This window comes from Paroedura picta, chromosome 8 (assembly GCF_049243985.1).
Source record: "Paroedura picta isolate Pp20150507F chromosome 8, Ppicta_v3.0, whole genome shotgun sequence".
Classification (NCBI taxonomy): Eukaryota; Metazoa; Chordata; class Lepidosauria; order Squamata; family Gekkonidae; genus Paroedura; species Paroedura picta.
This window is the reverse complement of record NC_135376.1, coordinates 100,316,069-100,329,894: the sequence shown is the minus strand read 5'-3', so window position 1 is coordinate 100,329,894 and position 13,826 is coordinate 100,316,069. Positions and strand designations below refer to the sequence as shown.

Genomic DNA, 13,826 nt, shown 5'->3' with positions numbered 1-13,826 from the left:
CTGGCCACTGCGTTTTGGACCGGCTGTAGTTTCCGGGTCAAGGCTAAGGGCACGCCTGTATAGAGCAAGTTACAGAATTCCAGTCTAGAGATAACCGTTGCATGGATCACTGTGGCTAAGTATTCTGGGGCCAGATAGGGCGCTAGGAGCTTGGCTTGGCGGAGATGGTAGAATGCTAGCTGCGCTACCTTTGTGATCTGGGCTTCCATTGTGAGGGAAGCATCCAGGATCACACCCAGATTCCTGGCTGAGTGAGCCATAGTGAGCTGCACCCCATCCAGGGTGGGCACACGTGCTTCCTCACATGGCCCCTTCCTACCCAGCCACAGGACCGCCATCTTTGAAGGATTGAACTTCAGATGACTCTGCTTGAGCCTTATTATCCCTGCTTCCAGGCAGCTGGCTAATACTTCTGGGGGAGAGTCAGGGCGGCCATCCATCAGGTGGAAGAGCTGGGTGTCATCTGCATATTGATGACAACCCAGCCCAAACTTCCGTACTAGCTGTGCGAGAGGGCGCATGAAGAGAGGACCGCTCCTAGTGGAACTCCGCAAGTTGTTGGTGGTTTGATGTTCTCTCTCCTATTGCAACCCTCTGTTTACGATTCCGGAGGAAGGAGATCAGCCATTGAAGGGCTGTCCCTTGTATTGCGGCATCAATGAGGTGGTGAGCTAGAAGCTCATGATTGACTGTGTCAAACACTGCTGAGAGGTCTAGTAATATCAGCAGTGCCGATCCGCCTCGGTCCAACTGGCGGCAGAGGTAATCTGTCAGGACGACTAGTGCTGTCTCTACCCCATGGCCATGCCGGAAACCTGAATGGGATGGGTCTAGAACCGAAGCTTCTTCCAGGAATGCCATTAGTTGGTTTACAACAGCCCTTTCTACCATCTTCCCCAGAAACGCCAGGTGCGAGACGTGCCCCTGCCAGATCCTGAGCTTTTCCATTGACTTCCCATGACCCCTAAACTCTGCAGTGTTTATCTGGCCAGCTGCACGATCCCAAAACATCACTGACATACCATGTAACTCATGCATTATTGCCAGGAACCCGAGTGGCAGATTTACCATACAGCTATTCTACTCCCTGCCCAATCCAGATTGAATTATGTATCCCTAAATGACATGCCAATTGTACAGTCATTTTTCCAGTGTTCCTCTTACATTTATCACAAGAGAAGAGGCCTTACCATACTATACCCTGGGCACCTGAACCAATTGGTTTCAAATTCTGGTAACGTTTGAGCACAGTGAAGGTAGAATCTGCAATCTCTACACTGTAGAAGTTGTTTTCACGCTTGCCCCTGCTCATGACGCTCAGTTAGTTGAACACTTTAATGCAGAAGTCATGAACCTGTCAACAGACAAAAATAAGCAATTTAGAAGAAGAAGAAGAAGAAGAAGAAGAAGAAGAAGAAGAAGAAGAGTTGGTTCTTATATGTCGCTTTTCTCTACCAGAAGGAGTCTCCAAACGGCTTACAATCGCCTTCTCTTCCTCTCCCCACAACAGGCACCCTGCGAGGGAAGTGGGGCTGAAAGAGCTCTGATATAACTGCTCGGTCAAAGCAGCTTTATCAGTGCTGTGGCGAGCCCAAGGTCACCCAGCTGGCTGCATGTGGGGGAGTGCAGCATCGAACCCAGTTTGCCAGATTAGAAGTCCGCACTCCTAACCACTACACCAAAATGGCTACTACAGAAGCCAAGGTTGAGAACTGCACATTAACATTTTGTTAATTTACTTCTACACCAGACTTAAGTCAATTTCCCTGATAAAGCTTTAAGTACAAAAAAAGCAGCATAAAAATCTAATCTTTTGTGCTATATGCATTGAGGTCTCCAAGGATCCCTGCAGTGCAAAAATGACTCCAGGCTGACAAATGGTTGATAGGGTCCAATACTTCTGGGTTTCCGGATCAAACATACAATGAAGTCTCATTATCTATTTACTATTTGATTTTTAGTTCACCACTCTCAGCAACGACTCATTTATTGCAGAATAAGTATGATAGGAGGCCCACAAGAACACATAGCAGTTGGTGTTAAAAAAACAGGGAAGGTTATTGAAGACAACCCCTTGAAATTCCTTTATTTGTGTAAGAACATTTGTCATCCAGTGGATATGCAAGGAACCCCCACTTGAATAAAAAGTTGGTTTACCACCCTGGTGATATAAAAAGATATAAAAACATATTTTATGTATATCTGTGTATTTTTCTAAAACAATTGTGTGTACTTAATATCAACCTCTGAGGAAGACCTGTATAGGTTGAAACACATTAGGTCTTTGAATGTTAGGACAGAACTAACTTATACATGTGTGATTTGTGTCACTCCCTGCTGCTTTTGTTGTTTTTTATACTTTTATGTATTTGAGCTCCATAAATAAAATTCAAATGATATACATTTTTATCATATAAGGGAGCAGTTTCATCAACCTTCTCAGGTCTCAAAGATGCTTGCTGTTGTTGTGTCCGACCCATCGCGACCCCATGGACAATGATCCTTCAGGCCTTCCTGTCCTCTATCATTCCCCGGAGTCCATTTAAGTTTGCACCTACTGCTTCAGTTACTCCATCCAGCCACCTCATTCTCTGTCGTCCCCTTCTTCTTTTGCCTTTGATCGCTCCCAGCATTAGGCTCTTCTCCAGGGAGTCCTTCCTTCTCATGAGGTGGCCAAAGTTTTTGAGTTTCATCTTCAGGATTTGGCCTTCTAAGGAGCAGTCAGGGCTGATCTCCTCTAGGACTGACTGGTTTGTTCACCTTGCAGTCCAAGGGACTCGCAAGAGTCTTCTCCAGCACCAGAGTTCAAAAGCCTCAATTCTTTGACGCTCGGCCTTCCTTATGGTCCAACTTTCGCACCCATACATTGCAACTGGGAAGACCATAGCCTTGACTAAATGCACTTCTGTTGGCAGGGTGATGTCTCTGCTTTTTAGGATGCTGTTTAGATTTGCCATAGCATTCCTCCCCAGGAGGAAGCGTCTTTTAATTTCTTTGCTGCAGTCCCCATCTGCAGTGATCTTGGAGCCCAGGAAAATAAAATCTGTCACTACCTCAATTTCTTCCCCATCTATTTGTCAGGAATTGAGAGAGCCGGATGCCATGATCTTTGTTTTCTTGATGTTGAGTTTCAAGCCAACTTTTGCACTCTCCTCCTTCACCCGCATCAACAGGCTCTTTAGTTCCTCTTCACTTTCTGCCATGAGAGTGGTATCATCTGCATATTTGAGGTTGTTGATATTTCTCTCTGCAATCTTGATCCCAATTTGTGACTCTTCTAATCCCGCCTTTCTCATGATGTGCTCCGCATACAAGTTAAATAGGCAAGGTGACAGTATACAGCCTTGCCGAACTCCTTTCTCAATTTTGAACCCATCAGTGATTCCATGCCCAGTTCTCACTGTTGCTTCTTGACCTGCATATAGGTTTCTCAAGATACAAATAAGATGCTCTGGTATTCCCATCTCTTTAAGAACTTGCCACAATTTGTTGTGCTCCACACAATCAAAGGCTTTAGCATAGTCAATGAAGCAGAAGTAGATGTTCTTCTGGAACTCCCTAGCTTTCTCCATGATCCAGCATATGTTGGCAATTTGATCTCTAGTTCATCTGCCTCTTCGAAATCCTGCCTGTACTTCTGGAAGTTCTTGGTCCACATGTTGCTGGAGTCTAGCTTGTAGGATTTTGAGCATAACTTTGCTAGCATGAGAAATGAGTGCAATGGTGCGGTAGTTTGAACATTCTTTGGCATTGCCCTTCTTTGGGATTGGAATGTAAACTGACCTTTTCCAATATTGTGCCCATTGTTGAGTTTTCCAAATTTGCTGGCATATTGAATGTAGCACTTTTATTGTACTGTCTTTTAAGATTTTGAATAGTTCAACTGGAATGCTGTCACCACCACTAGCTTTATTGTTGCTCAGACTTCCTAAGGCCCATTTGACTTCACATTCCAGGATGTCTGGCTCCAGGTCAGTAACTACCCCATTGTGGTCATCAGGGATGTTAAGCTCACTCTTGTATAGTTCTGTATAATTTTGCCACTTTTTAAAAATCTCTTCTGCTTCTGTGAGGTCCCTACCATTTTGGTCCCTTATCATACCCATCTTTGCATGAAACGTTCTCTTCATATCTCCAATTTTCTTGAAAAGAACTCTGGTCCTCCCCATTCTATTGTTTTCTTCTATTTGTTTGCACTGTTCATTTAAGAAGGCATTCTTATCTCTTCTAGCTTTTCTCTGGAATTCTGCATTCAATTGGGTGTATCTTTCTCTTTCTCCCTTGCCTTTCACTTCCCTTCTCTCCTTACCTATTTGTAAAGCTTCCTCAGACAGCCATTTTGATTTCTTGCATTTCTTTTTCTTTGGGATGGTTTTAGTTGCTGCCTCTTGTACAATGTTGCGAACCTCCGTCCATAGTTCTTCAGGCACTCTGTCTATCAGATCTAATTCCTTAAATCTATTTATCACCTCTACTGTATATTCGTTGGGGATATGATTTAGTTCATACCTGAGTGGTCTAGTGCTTTTCCCTACTTTCTTCAATTTAAGCCTAAATTTTGCAACAAGATGCTGATGATCTGAACCACAATCAGCTCCTGGTCTTGTTTTTATTGACTGTATAGAACTTCTCCATCTTTGGCTGCAGAGCACATAGTCAATCTGATTTCTGTGTTGACCGTCTGGTGATGTCCATGTGTAGAGTCATCTCTTGGGTTGTTGGAAAAGAGTGTTTGCTATGACCATTGTATTCTCTTGACAAAATTCTACCAGCCTGTGCCCTGCTTCATTTTGTACTCCAAGGCCAAACTTGCCTGTTATCCCGGTTATCTTTTGGCTTCCTACTTTAGCATTCCAATCCCCCATGATGGTGCACATCATTTTTTGGCATTGCTTCTAGGTGTTGTAGGGCTTCATAGAACTGGCCTCTAAATTTCTACTTCAAACCAACATGACTACACACTTGAATTTGAATTGCTTGTATAGAGTGCCCAAGTGGTGCTCCAGCTGAAGACAAAAAGGCAAAGTGAGCTTGGACCCTACCCAGCCTCCATTCCGGCCCCTGCCCACAACAGGCAGGGCAATTCACAATTTCTTCTGCTCCACAGAGCCCTGGATATTATACAGCCTGCTGCTTCATTCCTGACAAGTTTTTGGTTCTAATCAGATCCGTTCAGAAAGAACTGAAGCTTGACCCTTTGGACTCTCATATAATGTCTCCATACATGCCAGACGAAGAGTCACCAACACGGTGCTCATAGGTGCCATGGTGCCCATTGACACCTTTCCTGGTATCCACCAAGTGTTTGGAGTTGGGTCAGGTGGGGTTTTTGCCCAGCAAGGCTTCTAATTGGCCACTGGAGATCTGATTGCCAATTTTGAGTGCAGACTGAAAAACACTGCCTTGGCAACAGCTACCACCATAGCATGAGGATCTTCACAGTGTGACTGAAGTTCAGCTGCAGCAGCCATTTTGTGGTTGGCTCCACCTCCAGCTGCAGCCATTTTGCAGAAGCCATTTTGTAGTAGAAGAAAAAGAATAGTTTCTCTACCCGTAAGAATCTCAAAGCGGATTCCAATTGCTTTCCCTTTCCTCTCCCCACAACAGACACCCTGTGGGGAGGTGAGGCTGAGAGAGCCCTGAGATTCCTGCTGAGTCAGAACAGCCTTATCAGTATGGTGAGCACAAGGTCATGCAGATGGCTGCATGTGGAGGAGGAGCATGGAATCAAACCGGGCTCACCAGATTAGAAGTCCACGCTCCTTACCACTACACCAAACTCCTAACCACAGCACCAAGCTGGTAGCACGCATTACAGTGTCAAATTCCAAACCTCTGCCTCCTTTGCCCCACTGGACTGAGCTCAGTACCCCAATGCCCAGCAGAAGTGTGGAAAAGTAGGGAGTGTATCCAGACAGCAGACAGCCAGTTTGCTCCCATGCTGTGGTACTGTTCTAATAGGAGCATCTAGGAGGCTTCAAGGCCACACCCAGGTTTAGAAATTGATTCCATCTATTTCTGTCTCTATAAAACCAAAGTAATTTATGCATGGTTTCAACTTACGTAGATTTTGTGTGGCTTAAAGTTAAGAACTAACTAACAGAAACACCATTTGCTTCTTGAAGTAAATAAATAATGCAAATTGTTGTGAGCCAGGAAAGGCCTAAGAAGGTAGCTTAAGGGAGCAACATGGTTTATACCTGGGAAAGGGGGTGGGGAGTCTCAATCATACAACCTGGAATCACTAGTTGCAAGGGCTGCATTAAAGACTTATAATTCTGACGGAAAAGCACTCGAAACGAATCACAGGGGTAGCAGGTTACAGGTTACAGTGGATGAGCAATAGTGTCCTGCATATTGCAGGGGGTTGGCTCAGGAAGTACCTTCCAACTCTATTATTCTATTATTCCACTGTAACCAGCCACCCTCTTGAACCCTCACAGAATCAGCCTCTCCGTCAGATGGCTGTCCAGCCTTTGTTTAAAAATTTCAAAAATTGAAGATGGCTATCAGATCCCCAAGAGCCTCTTGTGGCGCAGAGTGGTAAGGCAGCCGTCTGAAAGCTTTGCCCATAAGGCTGGGAGTTCAATCCCAGCAGCCGGCTCAAGGTTGACTCAGCCTTCCATCCTTCCGAGGTCGGTAAAATGAGTACCCAGCTTGCTGGGGGGTAAACGGTCATGACTGGGGAAGGCACTGGCAAACCACCCCGTATTGAGTCTGCCATTAAAACGCTAGAGGGCGTCACCCCAAGGGTCAGACATGACCCGGTGCTTGCACAGGGGATACCTTTACCTTTACCTTTATCAGATCCCCTCAGTTGTTTCCTCTCCAGGCTAAACAGACCAAGCTCCCCCAAACTTTCCTCATACGTCTTGGCTCCAAATCACTCACCATCTTTGTTGCCCTCCTCTGGACACGCTCCAGTTTGTCTACATCCCTCTTCAACTGGGCTGCCCAAAACTGAACACAGTACTCCAAGTGAGGCTGAACCAGAGCAAAGTGAAACTCCCATAATACCATTTGCCTTTTTAGATACTAAGTCACTCTGCTGACTCATATTCAATATACAAGACTACTAGATCCTTTTTGCACATACTACTGCCGAGACATGTCTCCCCCATCTTATATTGGTGTAGATGGGTTTTTCCTACCTAAATGCAGAACTTTACATTTGTCCCTATTGAATTTCATTTTATTTAGTTTAGACCAGTTCGTGAGCCTATCAAGATCATCTTGTATTCTGATTCTGTCTTCTGTTGTGCTGCTACTCCTCCCAGTTTAGTATTGTCTGCAAATTTAATAAGTAATCCCTTATCCAAATAATTTATAAGGTAAAGGTAAAGGTATCCCCTGTGCAAGCACCGAGTCATGTCTGACCCTCTAGCGTTTTCATGGCAGACTCAAATAATTTATAAATATGTATAATTTATAATTTATAAACACAGGCCCCAGGACAGATCCCTAGGGCACTTCACTTATCACTCTTCTCCAAGAGATAACTACCCTTTGGGTACGATCTGTCAACCAGTTATGGATCCAGCAGACAGAATTAGGATCCATACCGCATTTTACCAACTTGTCAACAAGAATGTCATGTGGAACCTTATCAAAAGCTTTACAGAAATCTAGATATGTCCACAGTATTCCCCTGATCCTGCAAGGTAGTCACTTTCTCGAAAAAAAGAGATAAGGTTGGTCTGAAATTACTTGTTCATGCTAAATCCGTTCATGCGAAATCACAGCTCTGTTTTCCAGCTGCTCCAGGATCAACTGTTTTGATGATTTGTTCCAAAATTTTGCCAGCTACAGATGTGAAGCTGATGGGTCGAATAATAGGCAGCTGTCAACCAAAGTGCATCACTGCATTCATTAGAAGGGAGGGGAAATCTCCAGCTTAGAGATATGTAGTTTCTAGAAAATTAGAAACTACAATAAAAAACATCCTGCTTTGGTATTGTTGTTAGAAATTCCATCATGTCTGAATCTTGGCAATCCCATGGCACATCTGACGCCACAATCCCTGATCCCACACCACCTCCCTCAGCCGTGCAATGTCCCGGCCACTGTCCATCCTGATCAGGTCCAACCACCGTGCCCTTTGTCGATTTCCCTTTTCCACTGACCTGATTTCCCTTTTCCACTGACCAGTCCTAGCATAAATGCTTTCTCCATTGAGTTGGATCACATGATACAGCCTAAGTAAGTTTCATGTTTTTACCTACTAACGATATATCAGACTTTATGCACTTGTATTTCCTTGTTTGTGACTTTTGGTGCAGGGGGATAGAAAATGTGCAGAAAATTAAAATATGTGCAATACTTTTCTATCATATTTAAGCTTCTTTTACTACTTGAACAGCTTGCTGTGAGCAGCGGTATATAAATCCAATAAATAAATAAATAATAAAAGGCATTATTTATAGCAATGTTTAAAACTGTACTATTTAGCAAGTTTACAGAATTCAAAAGTGCAATAATCTTCATTTTCTATAAGAAAAACAACAGGTATACCCAGTACCTGATAAGGAATTACACTATGCACCCAATGTTATCTTAGCACAATCTCTTTAATTTTTGCAATCTGGAAGGAAGGGAAAAATAAATGTGGAACGCGGAGAACAAAATCTGTAATAAAGTGGACTACTTGCGCAGAAACAGCCATATCATCAGAACAGGCAGGACTATTAGCTTGTTTGGATATTATTAAACTTTACTAGTTTAAAACCCCTTTTTTAATTTCAAAAATAGGCTTTGAAAGGGGTGGCAGGCAGGAGGGCGTGAGAGGGTGGCCGCGGCTCCCTTTGGCCTGCAAAGCGGCGAGAGTGCTTCCCAGGCTAAAGGGAGTGAAAAGCCCCCCCCCCCTGCTGGTGGTGACAGAGCTTTGCAGCCCATACCAGAAGGAGGGTACTTGTGGGCCGCAAAGCCCTGTCGCTGCCTCTCTCCTCGTGGGCGACAATGGAGGCCGCAGCCACAAGGCTTCTAGCAGGCAAGGAGGAAAGGGGGGGGGAGCTGGAGGGAGAGGGCCGATCAGGGTGGACCTGGATGGACAGGGCCCTGGACAGTCTCCTCCAAGGAGGCTGTTTCCCAAATATATAAGGGAACAAAATAGTGTTAAGGATAACACCAAAAACACTGAACTCATATTATTGAGTTATCATATCTGTAAACCGCCCGTGGCGCCGCGGGCGCCATGGACTAAATAAAACAGTAAGGGGTTCTGGGGCGGGATGAGTCCGGGATGAGGAAGGATCCAGATTGGACCCTTCCTTATGACAGACAATCGGAGGGACCAATCGGCAGGCGCTTTGCGCCTGCCGATTGGTCCCTCCGATTCCCAGCCCCAGAAACTGCGAGCCACGCATAGCGCGGCTCACAGTTGCCCCTGGCCTGACGCGGCGAGAGGCGCTTCGCCGCAGCAACCCCAGGACTCCTGCAAGCCGCCCGAGGGAGCCGTCACCCGATTCACGCCGCCGCCAAGGGAGACGCCGCCCAAGAAACGCCGCCCCCAACGGAACCGCCGCCCGAGGAAGCCGCCGCTGCCTGAGTCACGCCGCCGCCCGAGGGAGTCCCCGGCAGCCGCGCTCCGCCACCAGCCGAAGGAACCTACGCAGAGGGAGCCGCCACCCAAATCACGCCGCTGCCTGACTCGAGCTACCGCCGAGGGAACCGCCAGAATGCAAGACAATGGAAGGCCCACCGCCAGCTCCGGGTAGGCTGCGCCGCCTCCGCCATTGCGGAGAGTCCACCCCCTCGACCCGTTCCCCTTCGACAGCCGCCCCCTCACCCTCCAAACCCCTGCTAGCACCCGCCGAAGACAAACAGCAGAGAAGCGTGACCGCGGCGCCGCTTTTCGGGGGGGGGAGCGTGTCCCTTACCCTTCCCCCTTCTCCCCTTTCAAAGCCTGCCCAAAGACTGCAGGTAGTCCCCCCCCCCAAACCCACACTCACTGCTAGCGCCCATTGCATTTAGAACTGCAATGGGCTTGATTACTAGTTATCATAATATGTCATAATATATTATCATAATATTATCATAAAACATATTATGCCCAGACCTAAATAACCCAAACTAGCCCAATCTTATCAGATCTCAGAAATTAGGCAGGTGCAGCCCCAGAAAGGATTTGGATGGGAGACTGCCAAGGAAGTCCAGGGCTGCTAATGAAGGTCTCTTGCCTTGAAATCCCTGCCAGGTCACCATAAATCGGCTGTGGCTCGTCTGCATTTTCCACTACTACCAAACATACCATAGCATATTCATTGTTAAAACAATGTTTGTAATAAAAGAAATTCTTAAAAGAGTTGTATATTTTAGTATGAAATGTTAATAATTTTATTATATCTTTATATTTATTGAATGCCGGTTTTAAATGGTGTGAGCTGGCCCAAGCCTGCTACAGGAGAGGGTGCGGTCAATAAATTTAATAGAATAATAATTTTCCAGCATGCATATTCAATACTAGAGATAATTTTAAATAAAATGTTTTACACTACACATTTTGAGTAAAATCTTGTCTTTCATTACATGCATTCCAAAAGGGGGTGGGGGTGTAAAAGCTACCAATATAAAAATTATCACTACGCAAACAAGTAACAAAATAGCTACCAGAAACCATAAAAGCATCTAAGAAAGACAAAAAATATTTTGGTCTTCCTCATGCCTAAAGGACAATAAATGGGTGCAGCTCAACATAAGCTCCATCTGTTGTTCTCACCGCTTTACCTCTACAATCCAAGGACAGAGAACTGGCTATAGGAAGATCATCTTTAACTGGAGGGCTGGACTGCCAAAGATCGTACTCCAATGAGCAAAGCTGTCATGGCAGAGCATGGAGGAGAGACCATATTGCAGACAAGAGGGTCTAAGGCCATGAAAGATTTTGCATGTGATGGCTAATACCTTAAACCAGCCTTTTCCAACCTTTTGACTGTGCGGGAGCCTCTGAAATAATTGTTTGGCTTTGAGGCGCCCTGGAAGTGATGGCCATGCCTCCCTGCCATGCTCATGGAAGTGACATGCCACCAGAAGTGACATCACCACCTGCACCCTTAGCTCTCCTTTCCCTTGCTCTCTCCATCATTGCTTTTGCTACTACTATCACCATCCCACCCCCACTACCACTCTGGATTCATGTAGGCCAGAAACAAAGGCAGAACCTGAAAAGACAGCATTAAAGCCTTATAAAGCCCATATGCCTCATAATTCTCCCACCCCCTTTGAATTTTACACCTCTGGCCTACCCACTGAGCTCTCCAGGCAGAGGTGGCTGCAACAAGAGCAGGAGTTAGGAAGTCTGAGGAAGGTAGAGAAACAGGGGGAGCTCATACCAGTGCCATCTCAATTAGACTGCCCCACCTCCCGCTGTGGTGTCACCAGGTAACAGAGGCAGTGACTTTGGCAGCTGCAAGGCCAGGTCACACATGACACTAAGAGGAGGGGGGAGAAAAGGGGTAGGCAGGGTCCTGCCAGTGCATTACTGGTCAGTCTTGTTCTGAGAACTGCTGCCTCCCCCCCCCCCCCCCCCCGGTCAGCCTCCTCACCTGAGCCCCCTTCTCTTCCAGTCTGTGAGAACTTGCTGATTTTTAAGGCAAGAAAGGAAAAGTCTTCCAAGGAACACAAGTTTTAACAGGCAAACTCAATGAGGACTGGGGGAGAGACAGGAGATGGTTAAAGGGGGGAGTAGGCGTGTAGGCTCCACCCCCACCCAGGCATGGAAACCAGGAGAGAACTATTCATGCTCGGGAGGAGGAGCAATAAAAGCGGTCAGTTCCCTAGCTTGTGGCAGAGTCCATTAAGGCAGGAGGGGGAAAGCCACAGATTGTCTCCAAAGTTCTGGTTAGGAATCCCTGCCTTAAACGTAGCCAAGTACCTTAGGTTTGGAGATCATAAATATTGAATGGAATGTCCTTTGGTCCAGGGGTAGCCAACCTGTGGTCCTCCAGATGTTCATGGACTACAATTCCCATGAACCCGCCAGCAAACACTGGCAGGAGCTCATGGGGATTGTAGTCCATGAACATCTGGAGGACCACAGGTTGACTACCTCTGCTTTGTTCCACAAGCCTATCTTAATTCACGTCAGCAAACCTTATAAGAAAACTATTACAAGGTATGATGTTTGAATCCAACGAAGTTTAATTCTGGGTATAAGCTTTTGGGTACATGCACTTTTCCAGATACTTTGTTCAGCCTTTGTTCTGTTGCTTCAGACCAACATGGCTACCCACCAGGTATGTTACCAATGGTAAAGGTAAAGGTATCCCCTGTGCAATCACTGGGTCATGTCTGACCCTTGGTGTGACGCCCTCTAGCGTTTTCATGGCAGACTCAATGCGGGGTGGTTTGCCAGTGCCTTCCCCAGTCATGACCGTTTACCCCCCAGCAAGCTGGGTACTCATTTTACCGACCTCGGAAAGATGGAAGGCTGAGTCAACCTTGAGCCAGCTGCTGAGATTGAACTCCCAGCCTCATGGGCAGACAGCTTCAGACAGCATTTCTGCTGCCTTACCACCCTGCACCACAAGAGGCTCTTTAGGTTACCAATGGTACTAGATACCATTTATGGTATTTCACACCATTTGAGATATTTCTAAATCCCTGCTGGAGGTTCAAAAGGACAAAAAGCAGATTACCTGCATATCTTATGGCCAGGCTGCAAGGTACAATACTGCAGGGAGGTGACTTCTTTTCTGAAGAGAAGGACATCATTTGATTTACTGTTAGATCCAAAGCAGTAATGATAGGCTATTTCAACGATCTAGAGCTAGGTGAGATGGGAATGGAATTGGGAGCATCTAAGCAGCTGAGGAAAACTACTGAGCATCTGCTCCTGCTGAGCATCTGCTAGTAATTAAAACTCAGGGCATATTCAAAGGGCTCTTGGCTTTTTGCCTGTTGTAGGTGTGGCCTTGTATGAGTTGTGGTGGCAGGACCAGGGTCAGCCCAGAGCAACCTGGCAGCTTTTCACCTGCTTCAAGGTTACATCAGGGACCTATGGGGTTGTGAAATTTTTACTGAAATTACAGTTGGTTTTGTGGCCTTCATTTTATAAGCTACTTTAAGATCACTGAGGAGAAAAGCAAAGGTGAAAATATTTAAATAAATACAATTAAAATTTGTTCAATGTGCTTTGCTTCTGACAGGAAAAAGACAGGGCTGGAGCCAACTCATTGCCGTTTTACCCCCCAGCAAGCTGGGTACTCATTTTACTGACCTCGGAAGGATGGAAGGCTGAGTCAACCTTGAGCCAGCTGCTAGGATCGAACTCCCAGTCTCATGGTCAGAGTTTCAGACATGTCAGCTGCCTTACCACCCTGCGCCACAAGAGGCCCTATAAGACTCTGTTACAATGATACAAACTCACTGTGAGAAGTGTTTGGTGCAGGAGTCAACACTGCAAAGAAAGTTTGCCGCAGAATGACAAGGATCCTGTTCCTTCAATCTACTCTTGGAGATAAAAACAGATCTGATCAAATGCAGAGGACTCAAGAGACTGACTAAAAAACCATAAAGCCTTACCAACTCTTCCACAATTATTATACTTACATACTCAGTGTAAATAGATTCAGGTGGGTAGCCATGTTGGTCTGAAGCAACAGAGCAAAGTTTGAGTTCAGTCGTACCTTTAAGACAAACAAAGTTTAATTCTGAGTAAATGTATCTGAAGAAGTGTGCATGTACATGAAAACATACCCAAAGTTAATCTTTGTTGGTTTTAAAGGTGCCACTGGACTTATATTCCGGGTAAGTAAATTCATTTGGAATTTCAAGCAAGTCAGGAGTAGGAAGGCCAGCAGCCAGGGCAGTCAACCTCCAGGTGGAGCCTG

At 45.8% G+C, this 13,826-nt stretch overlaps 1 protein-coding gene across 16 annotated transcripts in view; it reads right to left on the bottom strand.

The window, feature by feature from the left end:
• MAPK8 (mitogen-activated protein kinase 8) overlaps positions 1-13,826 on the bottom strand; it is an 85,372-nt gene that overhangs the window by 69,783 nt on the left and 1,763 nt on the right. For 3 of the 16 annotated variants that reach the window (XM_077350970.1, XM_077350980.1, XM_077350979.1), the window contains exons 2-4: positions 13,546-13,622; positions 13,364-13,465; positions 12,633-12,689 (exon numbers count right to left, since the gene is read on the bottom strand). The exons of 2 other annotated variants lie outside the window; for them this stretch is intronic. In XM_077350970.1, coding sequence (XP_077207085.1) covers positions 12,633-12,689; positions 13,364-13,465; positions 13,546-13,580 — 194 coding nt within the window. In that variant the 5' untranslated portion in view covers positions 13,581-13,622. Of the gene's footprint in view, positions 1-1,190; positions 1,355-12,632; positions 12,690-13,363; positions 13,466-13,545; positions 13,623-13,826 lie in introns of those variants that run through there. 11 more of the 16 variants (XM_077350972.1, XM_077350982.1, XM_077350981.1 and 8 more) reach the window with 8 other exon arrangements.